Raw genomic sequence first — 12,206 nt, forward strand, 5'->3', positions numbered from 1 at the left:
GGTTGCTTCATTTGATGATTCTTGTAAACTTTTCTCTTGTTAAAAAGGTATGAGATGCTGAGTATTCTCACTTTGGAGAAGCACACCGACTTTGATCTAGTAGTTCAATTGAGTCAATTAGTGGCAGTTCAAATCTCAATTTCAAGAGAGATATATAAGGGAAAAAAGGGTTAATGTTTCAACCATTTCCAATCTATATTCCCAACACTCCCCATAGATGACTGCTGATTGGACATAGCACAAAGCACTTTATACATAGTAGCCCATCTGACATTCAAAACACAAGATCTCCTTTTTGAGAGATACAATATATGCAACAAAACATGAATACAACATATCAAACTGAACTATTCTAAGTTTCTAACAACTAATAAAGCTAATTATGTACTTGCAACCCTAATGCGCAATCATGAGCTACATTCCCAATATTCATGATACCTTGGCATTGTTGGTTGGGAGATCTTTGCGAAGCCAGTAATTTACAAGAATAGAATCCAGAATAATCTGTAACAATAATTTTGTCAGTTAGAAATTAAGTAATAAGAAAACAAGACACAGATGAATGGATGTAAGAAATACCTGATTTAAATGTGCTGCAACACAAGGAAGAACAAGTAAACCAGATTCACCAAGTGCACCACCTAGTTGGTCCACCACAGCCACCATTACAGGCAGTGTTTTCTGCCAAAACCATGCCAATGCGTTATATCCAAGTAATTTATCTAAGAAAAATCCTACAAGATTTTTAAAGAACGGGGAGTTCAAGAGTTGGAGGGCAAATGCAGTTCATAACCGGTGAAAGATAGTAAAAATTTGAAAAATGAAAGAAAAGTACAGTCTTTTGGCTGATGGGTTTGTCTATATATGGAAAAATTACAAGCTCGAAAGCACACTCACTCACCTGGCTTGCAACAAGGAGAACAGCATTTGCATTTTCCTTCTTGGAAAAAACAGATTGACTACCACCAGACAGAGCTGAGAGGCTCTTAACAGCAACAGCATTAAAGGCTAACAAGATGAGATGCAGTAGCCTGCAATACAAGATGACAATGTAAATAGAAGCTAATCAATTTGAGCCCATCAAGTTACGAAGACAGACACTGTGATTTGCAATCCAAATACATCATTTCTTTTGTTTTTCTGACCCAAAATTAAAGTGTGGACATTTAGAGCACCCTAAGCTAACAAATTTCAAACAAATCTAATCTACTCACGTTGAGTGCACTTACGGATTCACAATGATATTGGACCTGAGTGCAATCACAACTCAGAAGATCACATAGTAATAGTAGGATTTAATATCAGTTCTACCCTTAAAAGAATTGTCACTGCCCAAGAAGTTCACTGGGCATGTCTGCTGTAGGAGGGAAATTATTATTGATCGAAAGGACTGAAATCTTAACTTCAATATTTGAACGTGTAGAAGTGTTAATAGAATCTATGAAGGTTGTATTGCCAACCATGTGATTCAAGGAGAACCGAAAATGGATAGAATATGTTAACCTTCCAGTGTATAGACTACTTAATGTTTAAGTATCTTCGAAGCTTGTGAAGGGAAGTCTAACCTTAAACATAAGCATCAAAATAACTAAGAATTGCTAGAAGTAAATTTTAAGTCCTACAATTGAATGCATAGTGATTGTTAATTCTAAAGCTGATCAATACTTTTTCAAAAAAAAAAGGCTGATCAATGCTAAATGAGTGATGGAAAATAAGTTAATATTTCTACCCATTGTATTAAAGCATGAAACTAGTGATACCAATAAAATAAGAAAAACACTTAGAGTGAATATCGTACACTCCCATTCCAACGGCCCCAAGAAAAACTGCAGGCTTAACCATCAGCAGCAGTGACCTTGACCTGCTAACTTGCATCCATGGCACCTGAATAATGATCATAATAAAGTTTAGAACATATGTTCCTCAAAACTGGAAAAAATAAATAAATAAATCAAATTAAAATAATAATAATAATAATAAATATAAATAAAAACCCAACAACAACAACAACAATTGCCTAAACGAACCATTAACACCATATACATCCCAAGAATTTTAAAATTTAAATTGTGCAAGGATCTGTACACTAAGTATTTAAACTAATGTTCAAGCAAGTCTTCAACATCTTTGGTTTGAAGATGTGGGAACACTGACAACTGAATTTACATTTCTTTCAACTAGGATGTATCATAGTATCATCGCAATGTAGTAACCAATTCCTAAAACATTGGAAAGGACTAAGTACCAAATCATCAATAGATAAGCAGACTGAATTATGATACAGACCTATTGTTGTTCCAAATTCACAAAAGGATTCAGATAAAAGTCTACCCGGGTAATCCTAAGTCGGCAGAAAACAGAATGCTGGAGGACCCCAATTGAGATCTTCACATCTCAAAAAAAAATTTGCTAGTTCTTCCTTCAACAATATAGACAAAGGAGTGGTGAATCAACACTCACAGCACCACTCCAAGCACATGGGAAATTTTTCACTTGTCTAGACATAAACCACATGATCCTCCTCTTTGCCCACAGCTTATCTCGTTCGAAATCAAATCTCACAACCATTTCCTAAGAAAAGATTGATGAAGCTTCAATTTTTTTTTTTTTGTTTTATTATAAAGTTTAACACCCCCTTCCTTAATAGGCCTACAAACTAAATCTCAACCAAGGAAGTTAAGTTTGAAGCAGGCTCCTCTCCTTTCAGAGTAAATCCCTTTGAAATTGTTACAATGCTTAGCCAATCAGGACGAGGTAGAGATGAGAGACACGTAAATTGGTTGGAAGGATAGAATGACTTCCAACACTTGCCAGGTACCTTCAAATAAGTAGTGTCTCATCTAACCCACTAATCTCTGGGTCAAAACTTTCTAGAACCGAGGTCCATAAAGACTTCACACTTGACGGAGTACCAACAGGCAAGTGCAAATACAAATTGAGGAGATTGCAAAGGTAGATCTTCAACCACAGATGTGGCTTGGAGGAATCAACATATAACAGAAATACTTTATAAATTTTTAACTCCACGTCTGTTCAATTTGTTCCCTCTAACTGCATTTCCGACCTGCATTTCCTCTCAGGATTGCTATATATTCATCTATTGGTATCCAACATTTCTTAGATTTTGATTAGGTTCAATCAAGTATGTACGTGACACTAAAAACTTTACAAATGGTGCAGCTTTGCTGGCTGGTCATAAGATATAGGACGCCCTGTGTGAAAATTAAAAGTGGGGCCTTTTTTATCTGAAATGAAAAAGATAAAATTGCATACTTTTTGGCACTAACTATCCACTTCAAGATGAAGCTGTTTTACCTTCCATTTATCTAAGATTTTATTATCTTTATTCAAATAAACTAACAAGATTGTCTTCATCTAAATGAAAACAGTTCAGCCTCTATCTAACACTCCCTCAAACCACAGCGTTGCACCACCAATGGGATCCACATGCATACCAACTACACATGTCTTAGGCATAACTAACAAATTTCATATCATGGCGAAAGAGGCCATTAGATAGTATGACAATAATCAAAACTAATGAATAAATAGCAAAATTCTAAACCAGGGTATTGGTCTTACTAAACTGAGGAGGATTGCACTGATCTTGGAAAGTTTTTTACGGTTCTGATCAACGAAGTCTGCAACACCTGCAATGCTCATTACAAAAGACAGACCTTATACATTAGATAAGTGTGACTAAATAGTAAACTTTGTATTAACATTGGAATTCATACAGCTAATACAAGAAAATTAGGTTTTTCCTAAACCTGATGAAGTCTGAGATAAGAGGTTCATCTAATCCAACCTGCTTCTATATCCAAACAAGGATTGTCTTAGAGCTAATACAGATTTGAGATCTATAGTACAGTCTCTTGTGCATGACAACGTAGGGTTGAGTGCTTGACTATATAAACAGTTAGGTTTCCGACTGATTCTTAACTTTTCCAATAGCCTGTGTACAAGTGAAACTATGCAAGATTTTCTTGTACAATAAAGTTAAGTCCTTTAAAATAAGAAGAATGTGTGAGTTGTAGGGTGCTCAAGATAGGTTGAGTCTTGAGATTTAGCAGAAACTTGTATGGAAAAATTGAATTCTTTTTGAAGAATTTCTGTCATTTTATACTAAATTACTAACAGAGACTAAATCATATATTTATTATTTATTTAACACCCAGAAATCCCCAAACCAACTTTGCTGCCAGGTTGGAATCCAGTGCCTCCTGCTGAACCCTGGTCTAGCAAATAGCTAGGTGGATACTGTGAAGAAGTTCAAACCCCACACCACATGGAAGCAAATCATAGGCCTGACCATATCTATTAACCCGTTGGTAATTAAACATATTATTTCCCATCCAAGAAGAAGGAGGCCGAGTGTTGAATCACCATTTTAGAATATATAATTAGTTAGAATATATATTTAGCATCAGGTTAATATCAGGCTACTGTGTCACTGTTTCACATCTACTTTTTATGTCAGAGTGCAACACTCGCATTCGTATAGTATATACTATTTACGTGTTTTAACCTATGTCTATATATTAGCAAATTATTTGTTATGAGACTGATAGTTTTTTATCTATGGTGTCCCAGTTATAGCACTGAATAATCAGCTCTAATGTACTACATACCACTCCGGTCCCATGCTCTATATAATTACCAAAAAAGGCTGCCAGTCTGCCAGAAAAAAAAAAGCATGTAGAACTGAAAGAAAAGAATGGCACATACCTTCAAAAGATTCTCGAAAAATCTGTTGAAGAAAATGGACAAGTTAAATAAAATTATAAAAAGCAAAGAGAAGGTAGATAATATTTAATCATTCTACAGCAGAAGACCATACGCATGACCAAGAACTATCAGAAAGGGCATAATATTACTTCACATGCTACCACTATAAGACATACAAATTAAAGAGAGGTGGTTGGGAAGCATGCTAAAAACAAACATAATATAGACCAATATGCAATATATTGGAGAACTGCAGTGTATTTTTGAATATTTATTAGTCATTACTCAAAAGTACCCACTCAAAATATGATGGTATCAGAATCTTCTATCCCATGACCCAACTTTCCTTGGTCCAATACCCACTGGTGGCTTGATCACAGCAGTTAATTTTCAAATTCCATGTATACTGTAATTGCTATTATTTGAATATAATAAATAATGATAAATAAACTACATGATGTGGCAGTTGAAGTGGCCTTAAACATTCGACAATGCTAAACTTACTAAATGATGTTAGACAAATGTTTAAATGCCACATCAGCTTCCTTGTCTGGTTTTAAATGTGGCACACTAAAATGTGGTATATTCAGCATTGTACTTTGCTCTCTCTCTCTCTCTCTCTCTCTCTCTCTCTGTACTGTATTATTGGCGCACCAATATGGTAGGTAAATCCAAATGAGTAACATAATGAGTTTCTTACCTTCCCCAAGATTAGGGGGATCAATAATGTGAGAAAAAGACTTTTGAACAGCTGCTTAGTTGGAACAGATAAACCAGCTCCATCAGCTATGAATTTTGATACAGAAAATGGGACCTGAAAGAGAAATGCATCATATGACGTTAGCATAATCTTACAGAATCACAAGAAAACTAAAACTGAGGCTGCAAGACATACAGAGGCAAATGCATTTTTATTACAATAAGATTCAGATTCGAAAGAAACATATAAATGCAAGTATAATATTGCAATGATTGACAGCAACTTTGAAACTCACAATCAAAATTCCCAACAGATTAGAGATGACAGTCATTGCAAGAGCAAGAGCAGAATTGGCCCCAGCTAGCTGCATTTGAAGTTGCAAACCTTTTGTTAAAACCCCAACCCTAGTAAAAACTGCATATAGACTAGGAGAATTACAGAAGTCTTCCAATAAGATTGTAGACAAAAGAAGCATACCTGAGTAAGCGCCACTCCACTTGATAACGTAGTTGGCATGCAGCAAAATATTGCAAGCCCTACATAAGAGAAATTACCATGTGAATTTTCAAGCAAACTTCAGAATGAATAGATGACTCAATATCAGGATTCTATAAACAAGACAAACAGACATAAAAAATCTCGAGCCAAGCCAGAATGTTGACAGAAGTTAGAAAGAGTTGAAGCATTTAATCAAGGAACCCTGAAACCCCAAATCAAGCTGCTGAAATTTCCAATCTTTTTGTTGACTTGAAGACATAACTGAAAGAGGACCGTGAAAAAAAAATGCTGTAGGAGTCTCTTTCCAAAAAAAAAAAAAAAAAAATACAGATGCTAAACTTCCTACCAGACCAAGTATAGCCGATGAATTACAATATAAACTACATGCAATTTATTAGAGCCTACCTTTGTTCAATAGTCAATGACAAATTGTGTCACAAGTCAAAATATTGGTCTTAAGTCTTATCATTAGACTAAAATGTCCATGCCAAGGTCGGGATATGCACCATATAAAGGTAAACTGCATATAAAGATCTGTTCCCTTTTTCTTTTTTTTTGGGCTAAATAGGAACAAAATATTGGTCTACAGTATCTAATATTTTACCACTTCCTCTCCCCAATGGTCTTTAACCACACCCAGTTTCCTATCTTCTTTTCAAATTCAATTTACTTAACTTTGAGAGTAGATTCATGGACCCTCAAAAAGAAAAAGGTGACAATGGTCCAGAAAACCAAAAACTCCCTAAGGTTAGCCTATGTCTAGTGTTATACTAATGTCTATAGGAAATATTCTTCTATACACTAAATCTAGGAGAAGCATGATCAAGTGACTGAAAGGGAAAAGAAAGGGATACTGCTCGGTTTCTTGCAGAAATTTGATCTTTTAGGAAAGTAAACCAAAGCATATGATGTTTGTGTGCTTTGATTTACCTTCCTGTGTACTTCAAACCATGCATATATTGGTGACTTGAGGTAATTCATTGGAGCACACATATCCCTTCCGTTAATACTGATGAAAAATCAAAACAGTATACGTTTGAACCAGTCTAGTTTAACATTCTAAACTCAAGCCCTTAAACCCTTGTACACTGTCAAATCTCAACTAACCCTCTCAAACTCCAATAAAGAAACAACTCTCAAACTTGACAGAGAGTGAATTTCTGGATAGCTGAAAAGCATTTCTTTGATGTCTATGCATAGGCTGATAGACATTTTGACATAGTAGCATATGGGTAAGGTTCCCAACTGTTGAAGGGAAAATTGGAAGCCAAACAATTTTGGAGAACTTTGCTCCTTCACTCAATATAAATGCCTAACATAAGTACTTCACTCATTTTTTTTTTTATTGCTTTCTCCAATGATCATTGTTCAATTTACGTCTTAAAACTAAGTCACATACCATGGTTCAGACTCTAGCCATGATTTGCCTTCTGCATGAAGAGGATTGATTTAAACGAGAGAGATAATCCTAACATAAGAAAAAAAAAATTCCTCAGAAGATACTATTTTCTGTAATAGGACTTCCCAACCTGTAATCTCCTTAGAGACCATCTTTCCAATTATCAACAAAAAACTTTAAACCTCACAACAATTCTAATAACCTGCCATTAAATATGGACTTCTCAATTTCTTTTTTTAACACAAACTCTGTGCCACTAAAATTCATAATGAACTTCGATAGAGAACAGGTCCAAAACCTCATAGCATGTCATCCAGCATTTATCATATTAATTACACATTAACATTGGAATAACAGTATTGTCCTCCAACCAACTCTATATGTGAAAATAAATTCAATTGCCAAACCTCTAACAAATTCTTGAGGTTGGAGCTGCAGTTGCAATATTACCCTCGAAAAATATGGAGTAAATAATAAAATGGAGACCTGGATTATGGAGAGGATTAATAACAGTAGATCTTGCATCAGTAATGGAGATCATATCATAACATATTGGTCAACATCAATGAAATGTTCATGCAAGTAATACCAATATATTTCTGTTTAACAATGATCAAGACACTAACAATCTGGTAACAGACTAGCCGGCATCAAGTTGATAAAAAATAAACTAGCTATCAGCTATGAAATCTTGCCCCAAAGTACTTTTACCAGTTCAAGCTATGCCAAGTTTTTATATCAAGGCATAAAACTGCATCTTGTTACAAAAAATAAAAATAAATAAATAAATACATTCGATGATTCTGGAAATATAAAGAGAGGGAAATATATCACTTGAATACTTTATCCACAAACATAGTTATCAGTGCTAATCATATGAGGGATGCGTATTACAAAAATCAAATACCATAGTACGATGTCAAACTATAGCATGCAAGACCTTATTAACAAAAGCTATCATGAATTTCTCCACTGTTTCCCGAATTATAAAGGAACAATAATATACATGATGTGTGTGAGTGAGTGGGCAACAAGCAAAAGCAAAAGATATGAGACATTGAGGTCATACTAGCCCGAAGATTCCAACAGGCCATGCGTCTGCAGCTGCAATAATTTCGCCAGTGTGCAAGGTTAACCCTGTGCTATCAAATACAAACAATTAGTCAGTGAGGGGCGTAAACTAAAGAATTATCAAACAGACAATACAAGAACACTGATACATTCTAACCTGAGATGATAAAAATCCCGAACGTGGAAAATTTTGACAAAGAGTATGAATCAGCAAGACAACCTAGGCTTGGATACGCAAACCCTAACGTCACTCCACCAACAAGAGCTGCACATAGTAATCCACAAACATTTTGTCCATAACAAAAACACATGTAATGCAATTAAGTATGATAACAACAAATATAAAAAATTTCAAACATCTCTTTATAGAATCACCTAAAGGAAGGAAATTATTCGCCACGAAATTTGACAATGGTTTAGCCCAATCCAAGCCCTTGAGCGAACCGGAATGCTTATCAGCTTTGTTTCCATTACCATCTACCTGGAAAAATCATTCCCATTTCGTCAACAACAGGAAAAGATAACCAACTAATTACAACATACACTCTGCAATTGTCATAGTGACTGTTCAAATAATCAATAGCAAGAGAAATTAAAAGAAGAGAAAAGAACCTGATCGGAGTGGTGGCAGGCTCGGACGGGTGTGGAATTGGAGCGGCTGAAACGGAAATTGAAACGGAATGCGGCGTGATTGGACGGAGAACGGGAGAATCGGTGAGAGAAGGACAGGATTTTAGTGGGTGGAGGTGTGAGAACTAGGGTTTGGATGATTCCCGCCATGTGAGTAACTCAACTCTAAACTGTTCACACTCGCTCCAGCTCTCCCAGTATCACAACCATGAACCTCTACGCTTCAGTCACCGCTCTTTTTTGAGTTCTTCTTTTTTTTTCTTTTTTTCTTTTTTATAAAATGTCAAAAATTATTGTTTTTATTGTTTGATAGCCGATTATTATTTAATTGACAGACAAATTACCCATAAATAAAAGGGATCCCTTTTTTTGGTCTTTTATAGGGATAGAGCATTAGACCAACTTTTCGATCATATTTTTGCGCCTCAACTGTTCAGTTTTTAGGTCCTAATATGTATATCACTTCTGTAAATTTTCAGCCAAATTGATTATCGTTAAGGCATTCAAAATGGCGGTTTAAGATTATAAGTATGAACGGTTCAAGTTTGACAGATTTGGTTCGTCCGTTGATTTAATCTAGTTTGATACCTTAACGATCACCGATTTCGCTGAAAATTTGCAGAAATGATCTATACATTAGGACCTAAAAGCTGAACAGTTGAGATGCCGAAATGTGATCGAAAAATTGTTCTAATGCCCTATCCCTAAAAAAACCAAAAAAAAAGGATCCCTTAGTGGAATGGCCCTCTACCCATAAATATCTATTTCTCCTTACCTCATAAGTTGACACTTATTAGTTATTACTAATTTGGGGTTTTGACCATTTATCCTAATTCTATGGACTTTTTTTCCTCCTTACATCACTCACTTTTTTTTTTCATACTTACCCATAAAGACTATAATAAGGTCTTCCTTAATACCCAATTAAGTTTTTTTTTTTTTTTTTGAAACTATTTTCCTCTCACCGCTTTGTTACATAGAGACAGAGAGAGAGAAAATGGAAGAGAGAGAAGCCATAGGAGAGTTCGTCGGAGTCCGGTCACAAGAATCCGATCACCGGACTTCTCTAAAAACCTAGCTAGAGGTCTCCAAAGAGGTCGTCGGATATCTCATAGGTCGCCGAAGAGGTTTATTACCACCCCAATAGACCTTTATTGCCCTCCAGTAGACATTTATTAGGGGGAAATAAAAGTTTATGAAACCTCGCCGAAGGTCCCCAAAGAGGTCGTCGGAGAAGTTTATTGTCCTCCCCCCCCCCCCAGTAAATCATTATTAGTGCCACCAAGGAACCCGGAGTGAAGTACTAACCCCAAAACAGAAGATAATGTTCCTTCCGCAACGCAAGGCCGATATGTTTCGTAGCAGCCAAGACCTTTTTATCCAAACTTAAGCTACTCGCGTCGTAAAGCTTATGTCTCTCCTTAAAGTACCGTCTTTCGATGCCTATTTTGATGCTCCAGAAGCCATCTATGCTTTGATCAGATGTTTGTGTTATGATTTAGTTAGGACTTTGTCTCCCTTTCGTTATCTTCCGCTCCCGGTTGGGTAAGGGCCGGGTGGTTACCTTTGGAAGCTAAGTCGAAGATCTCGGTGGTCTTGTGAGTGGTTGATACACGATGCCTTTCCTACCGTTGATACGCTAAAAGCAAGCGCGCAATTTAACCCTGCAAAATGTAGTTGTTAGTATAGAATAAGTAGGGATCGTTCTATTCCGGGGATTGAGGGTACACCTGTCATTGTCAAACAATTAAACAATTAAAATTAAAACAAAGTATAATATTCACAAATGTATTCACAAAATATAAACATTTTACACGAAAAGGGGGGATTTTGTTTTTGGTTTTTTTGAAAATGAAACTAAGTTAACAAAAACAATTAAAATGCAAAAACATAAAAATACGAATGGAATGAAGGAACAAAGATCAAAACCGAAACTTATGATTAAAATTGATTCAAACCCTAATATTGTTCATCTAAGTCATGAGAAAGGAGTTGATCATGTGAAACATTCGAAAGCAAATGAATTCCCATTTTTTACTTTTCAATGCTAATTAACCTAAGCGAAAGCACCTAGATTAATCCTATCAAACATGCAATCAAACCCTAGAAAGCTAGTCAATCATGTCATGTTTAACGCATTACACATAGAGAAAGGCTATCAACTCAAGTGTACAACTTAGTATGGAAAAGTCCACCTAATTGCAATTCTCTTTAATTAAATTCGATCTTTGTACAAAACCTTTACTACTTTGATTCAAGTTTACACAAAACGAAAAGTCGATTTCATGTTCTTAAACCTAGCACCATTCATATCGAAACCCTAAGTGTTTGCAACCACATAAGATTAAAATACAAAAGTTATCTATAACGCAAATTTAATTAAACAAACCCACATAAGCAACTCTCGAATCACAATATATGAATCTGAAAATTCTCAATTAATCATAAAAATTCCAGAAATAATACTTTGTTCAAACATATATGTCAACTAGTTCATAACCAACGAAATTCAAAGCAAAGGTTACAAAGGAGAATAGGATTACACCGTGGATGAAGATGAGATGGATGATTCACGTTGTGGATTCTTGAAACTCGAAAGCAAGCTTCAAGGATGGCTATGGATGGAAGTGCTCACGGCTTCTCTTTTTCTTCTTTGGCCTTGCTTGAACTCGTGGAGATGACTAAACTTGAAACTAGAGGATGGAAAGGAAAATGGAAAGGAAATGGAGAGACAAAGAAAATGGAATGGATGAAGGAATGTCTTTCTTCTTTGTTGTAGCCTCTATTTATAGGCTACCAAGCAAAACTATTTGGATTTAAACAAATGATGATATGTTAGGTTTGAGCATTTAAACATTAATGGAATTTATTAGGTTTGAATATTTAAACACTAATGGAATTTGTTAGGTTTGAGTCACTTTCTACTCATTTTTCCTTCAATTAATTCTCCACCAAGACTTCAGATTTTGCCCGTGACTTCTTCATATGAAATGATCCATCATGAGTGTAGATCATTCTGTAAAATTTTCAGAATTTATCTCCATGTGTTTGGGCCGGAATTTCTGCTGGACTCCTTACAGGTCCAGTTTTCCAGTTTTGCTTCTGCAGAACATTGGGCTGACTGTTTGAAGGCCTTCCACTTCTTTTTGGCTCTTGCACTCTTCATAAGAAATGTTTCTT

The 12,206-nt window shown here is 35.6% G+C and overlaps 1 protein-coding gene across 1 annotated transcript; it reads right to left on the reverse strand.

The window, feature by feature from the left end:
• Window positions 1–268: 268 nt before the first annotated feature.
• Window positions 269–9,279, reverse strand: LOC133718140 (probable sodium/metabolite cotransporter BASS4, chloroplastic). The gene is made up of 14 exons (XM_062144955.1): window positions 9,009–9,279; window positions 8,772–8,877; window positions 8,554–8,661; window positions 8,395–8,462; window positions 7,733–7,811; window positions 5,906–5,964; window positions 5,724–5,792; window positions 5,429–5,542; window positions 4,729–4,750; window positions 3,583–3,650; window positions 1,799–1,884; window positions 902–1,031; window positions 580–681; window positions 269–504 (listed from the first exon to the last, which is right to left on the reverse strand). Exons 1-14 carry the CDS (start codon window positions 9,174–9,176, stop codon window positions 430–432), a joined length of 1,254 nt encoding a protein of 417 aa, XP_062000939.1. The 5' UTR covers window positions 9,177–9,279; the 3' UTR covers window positions 269–429.
• Window positions 9,280–12,206: the final 2,927 nt, after the last annotated feature.

This window comes from Rosa rugosa, chromosome 6, assembly GCF_958449725.1.
Source record: "Rosa rugosa chromosome 6, drRosRugo1.1, whole genome shotgun sequence".
Lineage (NCBI taxonomy): Eukaryota > Viridiplantae > Streptophyta > Magnoliopsida > Rosales > Rosaceae > Rosa > Rosa rugosa.

What these genes read in the sequence shown, in the direction of transcription:
- LOC133718140 (XM_062144955.1), bottom strand. Translation starts at nt 9,176, where the DNA reads ATGGCGGGAATCATCCAAACCCTAGTTCTCACACCTCCACCCACTAAA. An exon ending in CCTGCCACCACTCCGATCAG is followed by an intron (nt 8,878 to 9,008) that starts GTTCTTTTCTCT and finishes TGATTTTTCCAG; the next exon opens with GTAGATGGTAATGGAAACAA. An exon ending in TTTTCGAGAATCTTTTGAAG is followed by an intron (nt 3,651 to 4,728) that starts GTATGTGCCATT and finishes TGAGCATTGCAG; the next exon opens with GTGTTGCAGACTTCGTTGAT.